The sequence below is a fragment of the Salvelinus alpinus genome, chromosome 29 (assembly GCF_045679555.1).
Source record: "Salvelinus alpinus chromosome 29, SLU_Salpinus.1, whole genome shotgun sequence".
In the NCBI taxonomy this organism is placed as follows: Eukaryota; Metazoa; Chordata; class Actinopteri; order Salmoniformes; family Salmonidae; genus Salvelinus; species Salvelinus alpinus.
In genome coordinates, this window is record NC_092114.1 from 194,090 (window position 1) to 209,494 (window position 15,405).

The window sequence follows — 15,405 nt, forward strand, 5'->3', positions numbered from 1 at the left end:
TAGCTATCAAGGTGCTTTGTGTTGAGTTTCCCCAGAGGCTTTGCCAGTGAGGTCTACAGTAGTGAATGCCAGGCTCCGTCCTTGCTTCGACACCTTGGCTGTGATCAGCACTTCCTCACCCACCTCGGCAGCATTCATGTACCGGTCAGTTAACAGCTGTTCCATTCAGAGATCTGTGTCCCAAATAGCACCCTGTCCTCTATATTGAGCACTATCTTTTGACCAGAGCCCTTAGACTGCCATTTTCAGATGCAGCCAAGTGAGCTTTTCCATTCATTGTTTTAGATGACGGGTTACTCTTTAATCTTCCACCTATTACAGTATGGAGTGTAACGGATGTGAAATGGCTAGCTAGTTAGCGGGTACTTTTGTGGTGCGATGGGTAACGATGCTTCGTGGGTGACTGTTGTTGATGTGTGCAGAGGGTCCCTGGTTCGCGCTCGGGGCGAGGGGACGGACGTAAAGTTATACTGTTACAGGAGCAACAGTTTTAGAGCTCAAAGGCTTCAACACCAAAGACACAAAGTTCTGTATAAATGGCTTCCATTCATTCTACAGGTATTGTCAAGCCTGGGTAGGAGTCTGTTTTGTGCCATCATGCTACTTGTCATACCAAACTGCACAAACAGATTTGAGACCAGGCTATTCTCCCATGTATCAGCTAGCTACTGTCATTTAAATATAAAACTCAGGTGGTGTTCATGTCTGACTGGGGACCAGACAGCCAGTCATTCATTGTCCTTTGATCAACAGCGAAGAGAGCGTGGCAACCTATCAGTTGCAAGACTGGTGTTACATCTCAATTGTATTTCCTTGAGTACTCTCTCTCTCTCCTTGCCCATTTCTCCAAAATGTATGGGAGAAACCTCAGCTATTCTGCTGCAGTGAGCTTTGAGAAGGAGACGAGGGTGGTCAGGAATCAAGGACAAACCATTTAGATTCACCCTAGGTAACCTGAGAAATTGTAAGGGTGTGGTGAGCACGCCTTTGTTGACAAGGCTGTGGAGGTCTTATTTCATCTTATGCTATTTAAAAAAATGTAATAATAACACCTTAACTTGATCAAACCCCTCGAGGGTCCAACATTTTTGTTTGAACTACTTTTAAAGTTAGAGAAACCATATTTAACGCTGTATGCAATTTAATTCTCAATCGTGTTAGTGGAAACAAAAAACTGCCCTCAGAACAGTCTGCTACTGATTGGTCAGTTCACATGGCTGCTAACCCTCGTTTTTGATTGGCTAGCTTCACGAGTGCGTGAAGTCTTTGCCCAACAAAGTGATGTTAGGATATATAAGTTATCCCGTATGAGCTTTTGTGCCGACTACATTACGTTGTTACAGGTGTCAAGCTTATGGGCATGTGGTAGGAGGGCGGTTTCTAGGTGTGAGAAGTGTGCAGAAGGGCATGAGACAGAGGAATGTGTAGCATTGGGGAAGGTAGTGCTATGTGTTAACTGTAGGGGTGCCCATGGGGCTGGGGATCAGAAATGTCCCGTGCGAGAGAGAGGCAGGTTGAGGTATCCAGGGTTAGAGTCGTGCAGAAGTTGTCATATGCTGAGGCAGTGAAGATGGGGGAGGGATGGGCCAAAAGGAGGAGGGATCCTGAGAGGAATGGTGTGACTAGTAGATCTGTACCAGTACAGAGGGATAAACCAACAAGTGATACATGTTTCAGTAAGATTGGGATTTCTAGCATTTATAGGAATGGTTATGAACTGTACTGCAGGGATGGAACGTAAGTCACAGAACATGGAGGATGTGGTGGCAGCTGCAGAGTGTTAATGTGTGACCGGACGTCGGAAGAGTTACAGGGTGTGTTAAGTTGGGGTGTTCCATCCTTTCAGGATGTTGGCCTGAGGTAGGACTAAATAGATTTAAATTGTGGAGTAGGGTGTTTTTTTTTTTGTGAGTGTAGGGTTAGATGGTATTTTTTTAATGTAAGCAAAGTATAAGGAAGTTCTACTCCAGTCTGGTAGGTGGCGGTAATGCAACATTCTTTGGATGTCAACCGCCGTTAAACCTCGAATAAGACGTAAAAGTGCTTTTGCTTCGCTTCTAACAAGATTACGCGTCGCTATAAAATAGATAAACCATGAGTAATATTTCCAAGTCCGTGTCGACTGTAGAAGAAACGAGGACTGGTCTGTGTGATGAGTTTGTGTCCATAACAGGATCCGATAGCGCCGTGGCTCAATGCTACCTTGCTGAAAATGACTGGGAAATGGAGGTATAGATAATTAGCCAGCTTCATCAGTCCAATTTATTAGTTCCCCTTGTAGGGCTACACAACTTTGGAACACAGCCTTTTTCCTCAGTCTGCAATGACAGAAGTGTCCAATCCAACATCAAAGTTTGTCAGAAATTATATTGCCTTAAAACGGTTTCTAATATAGACTAAAATAAAGAATCCGACTAGGTGTTTTTCCATCTCTAGTCGGATCGAGGCTATGCTACTATCAGAGCACGGAGCAGCCGTGAGATATGGCTCGAAAAATGTACCAACCCTGGGTTAGGAGATGACGGTGTACTCCTATTTATACCAACTGAGAAATCGAGAATTGAAATACTGCTAGTTTTTCGTCAGTATGCTAGGCTAACTAATGCTATAGCAGCACATTGGATTCGACAACACTTCCGGTAGCTACTCATCCCAACGTTAGGCGTCGTATTTTCATGGAATCCAATGCGTTGGACATTAACTAAACGTGTCACTTTAGTTTTAAGGTCTGAAAAAAAAACATTAACCCATTTCTCTATACTGCATGCATGTTGTGTTACCTTTCAGAGAGCTTTGAACTCATTTTTCGAGGCTGACATGGAAGCAGTTTTTACAGTGGAAGATTCACCAAAGAAGGACATCAGCCCCCCTAAAGTTAAAAGACAGAAGTTGGACAAACCACAGTCGAAAATGGACTGGTATGTATTGTGATATGTATTCATGTGTTGGCCTGTCTACAATATCAATGATCATTTAGTCGTTTTGGTAAGTGTAAAATACACGATGAGCCTCTTTTAACCTTTATTTAACTAGGCAAGTCAGTTAAGAACAAATTATTGACAATGCTGGTCTAGATATTTTCTGTAATCCAGTGTTTCCTGGTCCTGGTGACCCGTAAAGGTTAGTTACTGCCTTAGCAATTACCCTCAACACTTCTGATTCAAATAATCAAAGGCTTGATGATGAGTTAAATCAAGTGTGTTAGTGCTAGTGCAAAAACCAAAGTGGACCAGGACTGGGAAACACTGCCCTAATCTGTCTTTGCAAATCCTGCAGCATTGACCTGACCACAGAAGAGCCTGCCTGTTCCAGCAGCAGTGCCAAGTCAACCAACTCCTCCAAGTCAGTGGAACCCAATGCTAAAGCCTCTGGCTCTGAGGAGCAGGATGACGACAAACTGTCGCTGATCTCTTGGAACGTAGATGGGCTGGACACCGTGAACCTGGGAGAGCGTGCTAGAGGCCTCTGTTCTTATCTGGCCCTGTGAGTCGCTGTTCGCTAACTGTCCTTATGTCAGCCATTATGGAACGATGTCAAATACTTTGCTTAACATCCTAACTCTTAACCCAAGGACTTTTCTCTGGGTTACTTAGGCTGCATCCCAAATGGCACCCTATCCCCTATATAGTGCACTACTTTAGACCAGAGCCCTATGGCACCCTATCCCCTATATAGTGCACTACTTTAGACCAGAGCCCTATGGCACCCTATCCCCTATATAGTGCACTACTTTAGACCAGAGCCCTATGGCACCCTATCCCCTATATAGTGCACTACTTTAGACCAGAGCCCTATGGCACCCTATCCCCTATATAGTGCACTACTTTAGACCAGAGCCCTATGGCACCCTATCCCCTATATAGTGCACTACTTTAGACCAGAGCCCTATGGCACCCTATCCCCTATATAGTGCACTACTTTAGACCAGAGCCCTATGGCACCCTATCCCCTATATAGTGCACTACTTTAGACCAGAGCCCTATGGCACCCTATCCCCTATATAGTGCACTACTTTAGACCAGAGCCCTATGGCACCCTATCCCCTATATAGTGCACTACTTTAGACCAGAGCCCTATGGAACCCTATCCCCTATATAGTGCACTACTTTAGACCAGAGCCCTATGGAACCCTATTCCCTATATAGTGCACTACATTATACAAGGGCCTAGGGCAGGGGTTACCAAACTGTTTTTGGCCCACGACCCCATTTTATCAAAAAATTGTTGAGACCCGAACCATGCAGAAGAAATGATGTAATTAACAGCCAATGTTTAGTTTTTTAATTGGGGCTATGGCTGTCAATTGCAAAACATTCTAACAACATTTATGATTGTATTCTCAACTCACTATCACATACTTTTAATGTGGGACTATGACAGTCAATTGTAAATGAGTCTTCTGTTAAAAGAGTTTTTTTTTTTTTTTTTTTTCGGTTGGAGCTCATTTTTTTCCGCCCAGAGTTCCCAGTTGTTTTGAACGCGCCATTAATGCTCAGAGGGAGACGTCAGGGTGTTTTGTCAGGAACCTAAATTCCTCCGTAGTGACCCGTGATTGCGAGTCGTTCAGTCAGTTTCCACTTGATTGCTAGCTATCGCATAAATTATTCGTTTAACAGTGTTATCTAACAAAGGTATTGATGTGCGTTTCTGTCCCTCTGCCTTCCCACACATTGTTTTCACCATATTAATTGTGGCCGGTAATATCAAAGTCTCTTCAATAGTGTGTGGTTTCATAGTGTAGCTAGTCATTCACCAGGGGAATGATTCAAGTGCGGCCTTTTCTCGTTATCTAAGGGCACTCTCTGGTTGAACTTGAGCTTTTAGATTTGAATAATTAGATTTTTAAGGTTAACCACATAATGCTTTTGAGATACAAAGACGACATTATAATACATTTTTTTCTTCTGGATTTTGGAAATTCTCCCACCACCCTATTTTCATATCGGGGACCCCTAGTTTGGGAACCGCTGGCCTGGGGCTTTGGGAACCGCTGGCCTGGGGCTTTGGGAACAGCTGGCCTGGGGAACAGCTGGCCTAGGGCTTTGGGAACAGCTGGCCTAGGGCTTTTGGGTGCATTAAGAATCAACCTATGTGAAATGCATGCCTAACATCCTTCCTCTAAACTCAAGGACATGTCTCTGGGTTAGCAGATCATTTTCAGGCAGATCCAAAATGTCCAGGGGGAATTTTGGGACCAAATTCACGTCAATGTCTTTTTCATTTCAAATGGATACTAGTGGTGGATAGTACGATGATTGGGGTCTGTCTGTTTTTTAAAGTATGTTAACGTCGTTCTCTCCTCTCCGTTAAGCTATACCCCTGACGTGGTGTTTCTGCAGGAACTCATTGAACCGTATGTTCAGTACCTCAAGAAACGAGCCGTCAGCTACACCATCGTTGAGGGTACGGTGGGACCGTTTTACGATGGCAAGATAATACCTTTCCACAGTAGCATAATACTTAGAATGCATGTGCCATTTGTTACGGAGAAGGGGGGGGGATACCTTGTCAGTTGTACAACTGAATGTATTCAACTGAAATGTGTCTTCTGTATTTAACCCCCCAACCCCCTCTGATTCAGAGAGTTGCGGGGGGGCTGCTTTAATCAACATTCACGTCTTCGGAGCCCGGGGAACAGTGGGTTCAGGGGCAGAACGACAGATTTTTACCTTTTTGTCAGCTCGGGGATTTGATCCAGCAACCTTTCGGTTACTGGCCCAACGCTCTAACCACTAGGCTGCTTGCCGGGCCAGTTAGGTTATAGGATATTGAAACAGAAACCAGTGTCTTCTGTCTTTTTATGCCAAGGTAATGGGTTCGATTCCCGCTGAGGAATGTAAGTTGCTTTGAATAAGTATCTGCTAAATATCATATGAGTTTACAAGACATTATGAACACCTGTTCTTTCCATGACAGAATGACCAGGTGAATCCAGCTGAAAGTTATGATCCCTTATTGATGTCACTTGTTAAATTCACTTCAATCAGTGTAGATGAAGGGGAGGAGACAAGGTTAAAGAAGGATTTATAAACCTTGAGACAATTGGACATGGATTGTGTATGTGTGCCATTCAGAGGGTGAATGGGCAAGACGAAAGATTAAAGTGCCTTTGAACAGGGTATGGTAGTAGGTTCCAGGCGCACTGGTTTGTGTCAAGAACTGCAACGCTGCTGGGTTTTTCACACTCAACAGTTTCCTGTGTGTATCAAGAATGTTCCACCACCCAAAGGACATCCTGTCAACTTGACACAACTGTGGGAAGCATTGGAGTCCACATGGACCAGCATCACTGTGGAGCACTTTCGACACCTTGTAGAGTCCATGACCTGACAAACTGAGGCTGTTCTGAGGGCAAAAGGGGGTGCAACTCAATATTAAGGTGTTCCTAATGTTTTGAATAATCTCTGTGTGAGATACATTTTATATATATATATATAAAATGTATGCCATGACAAACACATTTTACTTCCTCAATGTCAGGGGGCGAGGAGGGGTACTTCACTGGTTTGATGCTGAAGAAGTCCAGGGTCAAACTCCTGAATAGTGACATCATCAGCTACCCAACCACCCAGATGATGAGGAATCTGCTCGTTGCTCAAGTAGGTCCGCACTGATTTAACCACGAGTCCAAACAGATAATTGTCTTTTTTTATTATTTTTTATATATATATATACACAGCTTATCATAGGTCTGTCGTTGTGCGTGTCCATTCGGCCTCAGGTGAAGTTCAGGGACCAGGAGCTGTGTGTGATGACGTCCCACTTTGAGAGCTGTAAGGGACAGGCAGAGGAGAGGATGAAACAGCTGAGGGTGGTCCTGAAGAGGATGAGGGAGGCGCCCAGTAACGTGACTGTCCTATTTGGAGGGGACACCAACCTGAGGGACACAGAGGTTAGGCTATGGTCTCTCCTATATTATCCTAAAACCATAATTTCTCTCTGGCCTCTCATTCTTTCTCATTCTCTCAGATAGGAATCTGTAAACCCTTTGATAACCCTTTGTCTTTAACATTTTATTTTTCTGTCTTCAGGTGGTCAAAGTTGGAGGTCTGCCCAGTGGGGTGTGTGACGTGTGGGAGCAGCTGGGGAAGCAGGAGCACTGCAGGTACACCTGGGACACCAAGGCCAACAGTAACAAGAGTGTACCGTATGTCAGCAGGTGTCGTTTTGACCGCGTCTACCTCCGACCGGCCAAGGAGGGGCCCGGGTCCCGGATGACCCCAGATCACATGGCCCTGGTGGGCTTAGAGAAGCTGGACTGTGGTCGCTACACCAGTGATCACTGGGGAATCTACTGCAGCTTTATCCCTGGCTCCTGAGACTTAAGGGTTGTGTCCCAAATTGTTCCCTGTAGTGCACTGCTTTTGACCAGGAACCAATATGGGATGCACCCTAAATGGAACATGTTTTGCGTGTAGTGGTCCCAGCAGGGACTTGGGTTCGAGTCTGAAGGGTTAAACTTTCCTAACGGACAGTTAAAGAGGTTATAGTTGCTCTGATATTGGATAGGTAGCAAGCACAGTCTCTGTATGGGCCACAAACGGTAGGATCAGAGGAGGTTAGCTCACCCTTTATTGTAATGCTAGTGCCTTGAGCCGAGGACAGGAACGGTTTCTGAAGAGGATACAATCTTGCCTTGGTCGCCTAACGGATCTCTGGTCCTTCCTAATATACCCTCAGAATGAAAATGTTGAAGTGTTAATGTCCTATATGGCTCCCTATTTAGTGCACTATTTTAGACCAGAGACCTATAAAACTGGTGAAAAGGAGTGCACTGATATAAGGAATAGGGGGTGTCATTTTGGACAGCAGATGTGTATCTCATCCCAGTGTTTAAATGCTTTCTCTCTGAATGCTTTATGCTTTGTCTCCTAAAAGGCTTTGGCTGTCATTTTTAATTTCAATATGTGATTTGAAAATTTGTTTGGTTTTAATAGCAGAAGTCTTACATGTGGTGATGATTTCCCTCCAAGTCTGTTTTTAGTCCTGTACATTGAAAACACTTGAATAAAATTGGAATAAATACATTATGGTATAAAACACTTTCAATAATATATTCAAAAGGCTTGTCTTCTTAACCAGAGAGACTTCTATAACATATATTTTAAACACCTAGGGAATGATGTGGCACAAATGATCAAGTCCAAATTCTAATCAATTTCCATAAATAGTTAGTTTCGGAGACGTCTGTTCCCATCTCACTGCCTTCTGTCAGAATTTGATTGGCCAATTTTCAAGGAAGAAAGAGTCACGAGGCTCTGCTAAAAGCTTTTTCTTCAAGTTGGTGTCCTTGCCAACGATCCTCAGTATGTTCTCTCCCCTGGTCGGTTTCACAGATTAGATCAGATTTCATTTTTGGTTCTTACCAACATTTCAAGCATGGAAACAGAATGAGATTAATTGCTAGCTATTTAGATTCAAAACAAATGACCCACGAGCATTTCGCTACACCCGCAATAACGTGACGTCACTGGAAGAAGCAAACTGGTCAATTTATCATATACAAAATGCAAATAATTTTACTGTTCTTAAGGAAATTAGTCAATTGAAATAAATTCATTAGGCCCTAATCCATGGATTTCACATGACGGAGAATACAGATACCTTTAAATTAAAAGGTAGGGGTGTGGATCAGAAAACCAGTCCGTATCTGGTGTGACCAACATTTGCCTACAAACGTGACACGTCTCCTTCACAAAGTTGATCAGGCTGTTGATCGTGGCCTGAGGAATGTTGTCCCACTCTTCAATGGAAAAGTTGCTGGATTTCGGTGGGAAAAGGAACACGCTGTCGATTCAGAGGTTACTTTTGAAGACTTGCATTGCATCTTCAATCCACAGGCTTCTTTGATATCATGTGTCCTGCCAACAACCATGTCAAGACTAGCTCCCGCTCGCCTCTCCAATTATATATATTTTTAAATGTAACCTTTTATTTAACTTTTCCAATGTTCTGCCAGTGCTCAGACCATAGATATATAATTACTAGAATGGACACAGCTATTGTATAGTTCAGATGTTTGGCTAGTGTCTACTGGCAGATCTGTTTTCCTGGATGTTCCTTCACCCAGAGGAAGCATCCCAAGTAGAACCATATTCCCTATATAGTGCACTACTTTAGACCAGAGCCCTATTCCCTATATAGTGCACTACTTTAGACCAGAGCCCTATTCCCTATATAGTGCACTACTTTAGACCAGAACCCTATGGAACCCTATTCCCTATATAGTGCACTACTTTAGACCAGAGCCCTATTCCCTATAGTGTGCACTTTGAACAGGGACTATAGGGTACATTTATCTAGGGAATAAGGTGCCATTTGGCACATTCACTTTGGATCTTCTCTGGTCATGGCCTCAGGAGGAATGATGGTCATCATGAGTAGATAGATATGTTGGTACTGGGAGGGTGACAGTAGATATGTTGGTACTGGGAGGGTGACAGTAGATATGTTGGTACTGGGAGGGTGACAGTAGATATGTTGGTACTGGGAGGGTGACAGTAGATATGTTGGTACTGGGAGGGTGACAGTAGATATGTTTCTACAGGTACTGGGAGGGTGACAGTAGATATGTTGGTACTGGGAGGGTGACAGTAGATATGTTGGTACTGGGAGGGTGACAGTAGATATGTTGGTACTGGGAGGGTGACAGTAGATATGTTGGTACTGGGAGGGTGACAGTAGATACAGTGGGGAGAACAAGTATTTGATACACTGACAATTTTGCAGGTTTTCCTACTTACAAAGCATGTAGAGGTCTGTAATTTTTATCATACGTACACTTCAACTGTGAGAGAAGGAATCTAAAACAAAAATCCAGAAAATCACATTGTATGATTTTTAATTAATTAATTTGCATTTTATTGCATGACATAAGTATTTGATACATCAGAAAAGCAGAACTGAATATTTGGTACAGAAACCTTAGTTTGCAATTACAGAGATCATACGTTTCCTGTAGTTCTTGACCAGGTTTGCACACACTGCAGCAGGGATTTTGGCCCACTTCTCCATACAGACCTTCTCCAGATCCTTCAGGTTTCGGGACTGTCGCTGGGCAATACGGACTTTCGGCTCCCTCCAAAGATTTTCTATTGGGTTCAGGTCTGGAGACTGGCTAGGCCACTCCAGGACCTTGAGATGCTTCTTACGGAGCCACTCCTTAGTTGCCCTGGCTGTGTGTTTCGGGTCGTTGTCATGCTGGAAGACCCAGCCACGACCCATCTTCAATGCTCTTACTGAGGGAAGGAGGTTGTTGGTCAAGATCTCGCGATACATGGCCCCATCCATCCTCCCTTCAATACGGTGCAGTCGTCCTGTCCCCTTTGCAGAAAAGCATCCCCAAAGAATGATGTTTCCACCTCCATGCTTCACGGTTGGGATGGTGTTCTTGGGGTTGTACTCATCCTTCTATTCCTCCAAACACGGCGAGTGGAGTTTAGAGCAAAATGCTCTATTTTTGTCTCATCAGACCACATGACCTTCTCCCATTCCTCCTCTGGATCATCCAGATGGTCATTGGCAAACTTCAGACGGGCCTGGACATGCGCTGGCTTGAGCAGGGGGACCTTGCGTGCGCTGCAGGATTTTAATCCATGACGGCGTAGTGTGTTACTAATGGTTTTCTTTGAGACTGTGGTCCCAGCTCTCTTCAGGTCATTGACCAGGTCCTGCCGTGTAGTTCTGGGCTGATCCCTCACATTCCTCATGATCATTGATGCCCCACGAGGTGAGATCTTGCATGGAGCCCCAGACCGAGGGTGATTGACCGTCATCTTGAACTTCTTCCATTTTCTAATAATTGTGCCAACAGTTGTTGCCTTCTCACCAAGCTGCTTGGCTATTGTCCTGTAGCCCATCCCAGCCTTGTACAGGTCTACAATTTATCCCTGATGTCCTTACACAGCTCTCTGGTCTTGGCCATTGTGGAGAGGTTGGAGTCTGTTTGATTGAGTGTGTGGACAGGTGTCTTTTATACAGGTAACGAGCTCAAACAGGTGCAGTTAATACAGGTAATGAGTGGAAAACAGGAGGGCTTCTTAAAGAAAAACTAACAGGTCTGTGAGAGCCGGAATTCTTACTGGTTGGTAGGTGATCAAATACTTATGTCATGCAATAAAATGCAAATTAATTACTTAAAAATCATACAATGTGATTTTCTGGATTTTTGTTTTAGATTCCGTCTGTCACAGTTGAAGTGTACCTATGATAAAAATGACAGACCTCTACATGCTTTGTAAGTAGGAAAACCTGCAAAATCGGCAGTGTATCAAATACTTGTTCTCCCCACTGTATGTTGGTACTGGGAGGGTGACAGTAGATATGTTTCTACAGGTACTGGGAGGGTGACAGTAGATATGTTTCTACAGGTACTGGGAGGGTGACAGTAGATATGTTGGTACTGGGAGGGTGACAGTAGATATGTTTCTACAGGTACTGGGAGGGTGACAGTAGATATGTTGGTACTGGGAGGGTGACAGTAGATATGTTTCTACAGGTACTGGGAGGGTGACAGTAGATATGTTCCTACTGGTACTGGGAGGGTGACAGTAGATATGTTGGTACTGGGAGGGTGACAGTAGATATGTTGGTACTGGGAGGGTGACAGTAGATATGTTGGTACTGGGAGGGTGACAGTAGATATGTTGGTACTGGGAGGGTGACAGTAGATATGTTGGTACTGGGAGGGTGACAGTAGATATGTTTCTACAGGTACTGGGAGGGTGACAGTAGATATGTTGGTACTGGGAGGGTGACAGTAGATATGTTTCTACAGGTACTGGGAGGGTGACAGTAGATATGTTGGTACTGGGAGGGTGACAGTAGATATGTTGGTACTGGGGGGGTGACAGTAGATATGTTGGTACTGGGAGGGTGACAGTAGATATGTTGGTACTGGGAGGGTGACAGTAGATATGTTGGTACTGGGAGGGTGACAGTAGATATGTTGGTACTGGGAGGGTGACAGTAGATATGTTGGTACTGGGAGGGTGACAGTAGATATGTTGGTACTGGGAGGGTGACAGTAGATATGTTGGTACTGGGAGGGTGACAGTAGATATGTTGGTACTGGGAGGGTGACAGTAGATATGTTGGTACTGGGAGGGTGACAGTAGATATGTTTCTACAGGTACTGGGAGGGTGACAGTAGATATGTTGGTACTGGGAGGGTGACAGTAGATATGTTGGTACTGGGAGGGTGACAGTAGATATGTTGGTACTGGGAGGGTGACAGTAGATATGTTCCTACAGGTACTGGGAGGGTGACAGTAGATATGTTCCTACAGGTACTGGGAGGGTGACAGTAGATATGTTCCTACAGGTACTGGGAGGGTGACAGTAGATATGTTGGTACTGGGAGGGTGACAGTAGATATGTTGGTACTGGGAGGGTGACAGTAGATATGTTGGTACTGGGAGGGTGACAGTAGATATGTTGGTACTGGGAGGGTGACAGTAGATATGTTGGTACTGGGAGGGTGACAGTAGATATGTTGGTACTGGGAGGGTGACAGTAGATATGTTGGTACTGGGAGGGTGACAGTAGATATGTTGGTACTGGGAGGGTGACAGTAGATATGTTTCTACAGGTACTGGGAGGGTGACAGTAGATATGTTGGTACTGGGAGGGTGACAGTAGATATGTTTCTACAGGTACTGGGAGGGTGACAGTAGATATGTTCCTACAGGTACTGGGAGGGTGACAGTAGATATGTTGGTACTGGGAGGGTGACAGTAGATATGTTGGTACTGGGAGGGTGACAGTAGATATGTTTCTACAGGTACTGGGAGGGTGACAGTAGATATGTTGGTACTGGGAGGGTGACAGTAGATATGTTGGTACTGGGAGGGTGACAGTAGATATGTTCCTACAGGTACTGGGAGGGTGACAGTAGATATGTTCCTACAGGTACTGGGAGGGTGACAGTAGATATGTTGGTACTGGGGGGGTGACAGTAGATATGTTTCTACAGGTACTGGGAGGGTGACAGTAGATATGTTGGTACTGGGAGGGTGACAGTAGATATGTTGGTACTGGGAGGGTGACAGTAGATATGTTTCTACAGGTACTGGGAGGGTGACAGTAGATATGTTGGTACTGGGAGGGTGACAGTAGATATGTTTCTACAGGTACTGGGAGGGTGACAGTAGATATGTTTCTACAGGTCCTGGGAGGGTGACAGTAGATATGTTTCTACAGGTACTGGGAGGGTGACAGTAGATATGTTGGTACTGGGGGGGGTGACAGTAGATATGTTGGTACTGGGGGGGTGACAGTAGATATGTTTCTACAGGTACTGGGAGGGTGACAGTAGATATGTTGGTACTGGGGGGGGGTGACAGTAGATATGTTGGTACTGGGGGGGGTGACAGTAGATATGTTGGTACTGGGGGGGTGACAGTAGATATGTTGGTACTGGGGGGGTGACAGTAGATATGTTGGTACTGGGAGGGTGACAGTAGATATGTTTCTACAGGTACTGGGAGGGTGACAGTAGATATGTTGGTACTGGGAGGGTGACAGTAGATATGTTGGTACTGGGGGGGGGTGACAGTAGATATGTTGGTACTGGGAGGGTGACAGTAGATATGTTGGTACTGGGGGGGTGACAGTAGATATGTTGGTACTGGGAGGGTGACAGTAGATATGTTGGTACTGGGGGGGGTGACAGTAGATATGTTGGTACTGGGGGGGGTGACAGTAGATATGTTGGTACTGGGAGGGTGACAGTAGATATGTTGGTACTGGGGGGGTGACAGTAGATATGTTGGTACTGGGAGGGTGACAGTAGATATGTTGGTACTGGGGGGGGTGACAGTAGATATGTTGGTACTGGGGGGGGTGACAGTAGATATGTTTCTACAGGTACTGGGGGGGTGACAGTAGATATGTTGGTACTGGGAGGGTGACAGTAGATATGTTGGTACTGGGAGGGTGACAGTAGATATGTTGGTACTGGGAGGGTGACAGTAGATATGTTTCTACAGGTACTGGGAGGGTGACAGTAGATATGTTGGTACTGGGAGGGTGACAGTAGATATGTTGGTACTGGGAGGGTGACAGTAGATATGTTGGTACTGGGAGGGTGACAGTAGATATGTTTCTACAGGTACTGGGGGGGTGACAGTAGATATGTTGGTACTGGGGGGGTGACAGTAGATATGTTTCTACAGGTACTGGGGGGGTGACAGTAGATATGTTTCTACAGGTACTGGGGGGGTGACAGTAGATATGTTGGTACTGGGAGGGTGACAGTAGATATGTTGGTACTGGGGGGGGTGACAGTAGATATGTTGGTACTGGGAGGGTGACAGTAGATATGTTGGTACTGGGAGGGTGACAGTAGATATGTTCCTACAGGTACTGGGGGGGTGACAGTAGATATGTTTCTACAGGTACTGGGGGGGTGACAGTAGATATGTTGGTACTGGGAGGGTGACAGTAGATATGTTTCTACAGGTACTGGGAGGGTGACAGTAGATATGTTTCTACAGGTACTGGGAGGGTGACAGTAGATATGTTGGTACTGGGAGGGTGACAGTAGATATGTTGGTACTGGGGGGGTGACAGTAGATATGTTTCTACAGGTACTGGGAGGGTGACAGTAGATATGTTTCTACAGGTACTGGGAGGGTGACAGTAGATATGTTTCTACAGGTACTGGGAGGGTGACAGTAGATATGTTGGTACTGGGGGGGTGACAGTAGATATGTTTCTACAGGTACTGGGAGGGTGACAGTAGATATGTTGGTACTGGGAGGGTGACAGTAGATATGTTCCTACAGGTACTGGGAGGGTGACAGTAGATATGTTGGTACTGGGAGGGTGACAGTAGATATGTTTCTACAGGTACTGGGAGGGTGACAGTAGATATGTTTCTACAGGTACTGGGGGGGTGACAGTAGATATGTTGGTACTGGGAGGGTGACAGTAGATATGTTGGTACTGGGAGGGTGACAGTAGATATGTTTCTACAGGTACTGGGAGGGTGACAGTAGATATGTTTCTACAGGTACTGGGAGGGTGACAGTAGATATGTTGGTACTGGGAGGGTGACAGTAGATATGTTGGTACTGGGAGGGTGACAGTAGATATGTTTCTACAGGTACTGGGAGGGTGACAGTAGATATGTTTCTACAGGTACTGGGAGGGTGACAGTAGATATGTTGGTACTGGGAGGGTGACAGTAGATATGTTTCTACAGGTACTGGGAGGGTGACAGTAGATATGTTGGTACTGGGAGGGTGACAGTAGATATGTTTCTACAGGTACTGGGAGGGTGACAGTAGATATGTTGGTACTGGGGGGGTGACAGTAGATATGTTGGTACTGGGGGGGTGACAGTAGATATGTTGGTACTGGGAGGGTGACAGTAGATATGTTTCTACAGGTACTGGGGGGGTG

At 45.1% G+C, this 15,405-nt stretch overlaps 1 protein-coding gene across 2 annotated transcripts; it reads left to right on the forward strand.

The window, feature by feature from the left end:
• The first annotated feature begins 1,978 nt into the window (after nucleotides 1-1,978).
• Nucleotides 1,979-8,027, forward strand: tdp2b (tyrosyl-DNA phosphodiesterase 2b). Of its 2 annotated transcripts, none has more exons than XM_071374390.1 (7): nucleotides 1,979-2,229; nucleotides 2,788-2,918; nucleotides 3,277-3,483; nucleotides 5,312-5,403; nucleotides 6,481-6,599; nucleotides 6,722-6,892; nucleotides 7,032-8,027. In XM_071374390.1, exons 1-7 carry the CDS (start codon nucleotides 2,095-2,097, stop codon nucleotides 7,317-7,319), a joined length of 1,143 nt encoding a protein of 380 aa, XP_071230491.1. In that variant the 5' UTR covers nucleotides 1,979-2,094; the 3' UTR covers nucleotides 7,320-8,027. The 2 variants fall into 2 exon arrangements, with proteins under 2 accessions (XP_071230491.1, XP_071230492.1); XM_071374391.1 differs by having other exon boundaries at nucleotides 2,198-2,352.
• Nucleotides 8,028-15,405: the final 7,378 nt, after the last annotated feature.

Coding starts and splice junctions, on each gene's coding strand:
- tdp2b (XM_071374390.1), top strand. CDS start 2,095: ATGAGTAATATTTCCAAGTCCGTGTCGACTGTAGAAGAAACGAGGACT. Junction 2,230..2,787: donor AAAATGACTGGGAAATGGAG/GTATAGATAATT, acceptor GTTACCTTTCAG/AGAGCTTTGAACTCATTTTT. Junction 2,919..3,276: donor CCACAGTCGAAAATGGACTG/GTATGTATTGTG, acceptor CAAATCCTGCAG/CATTGACCTGACCACAGAAG.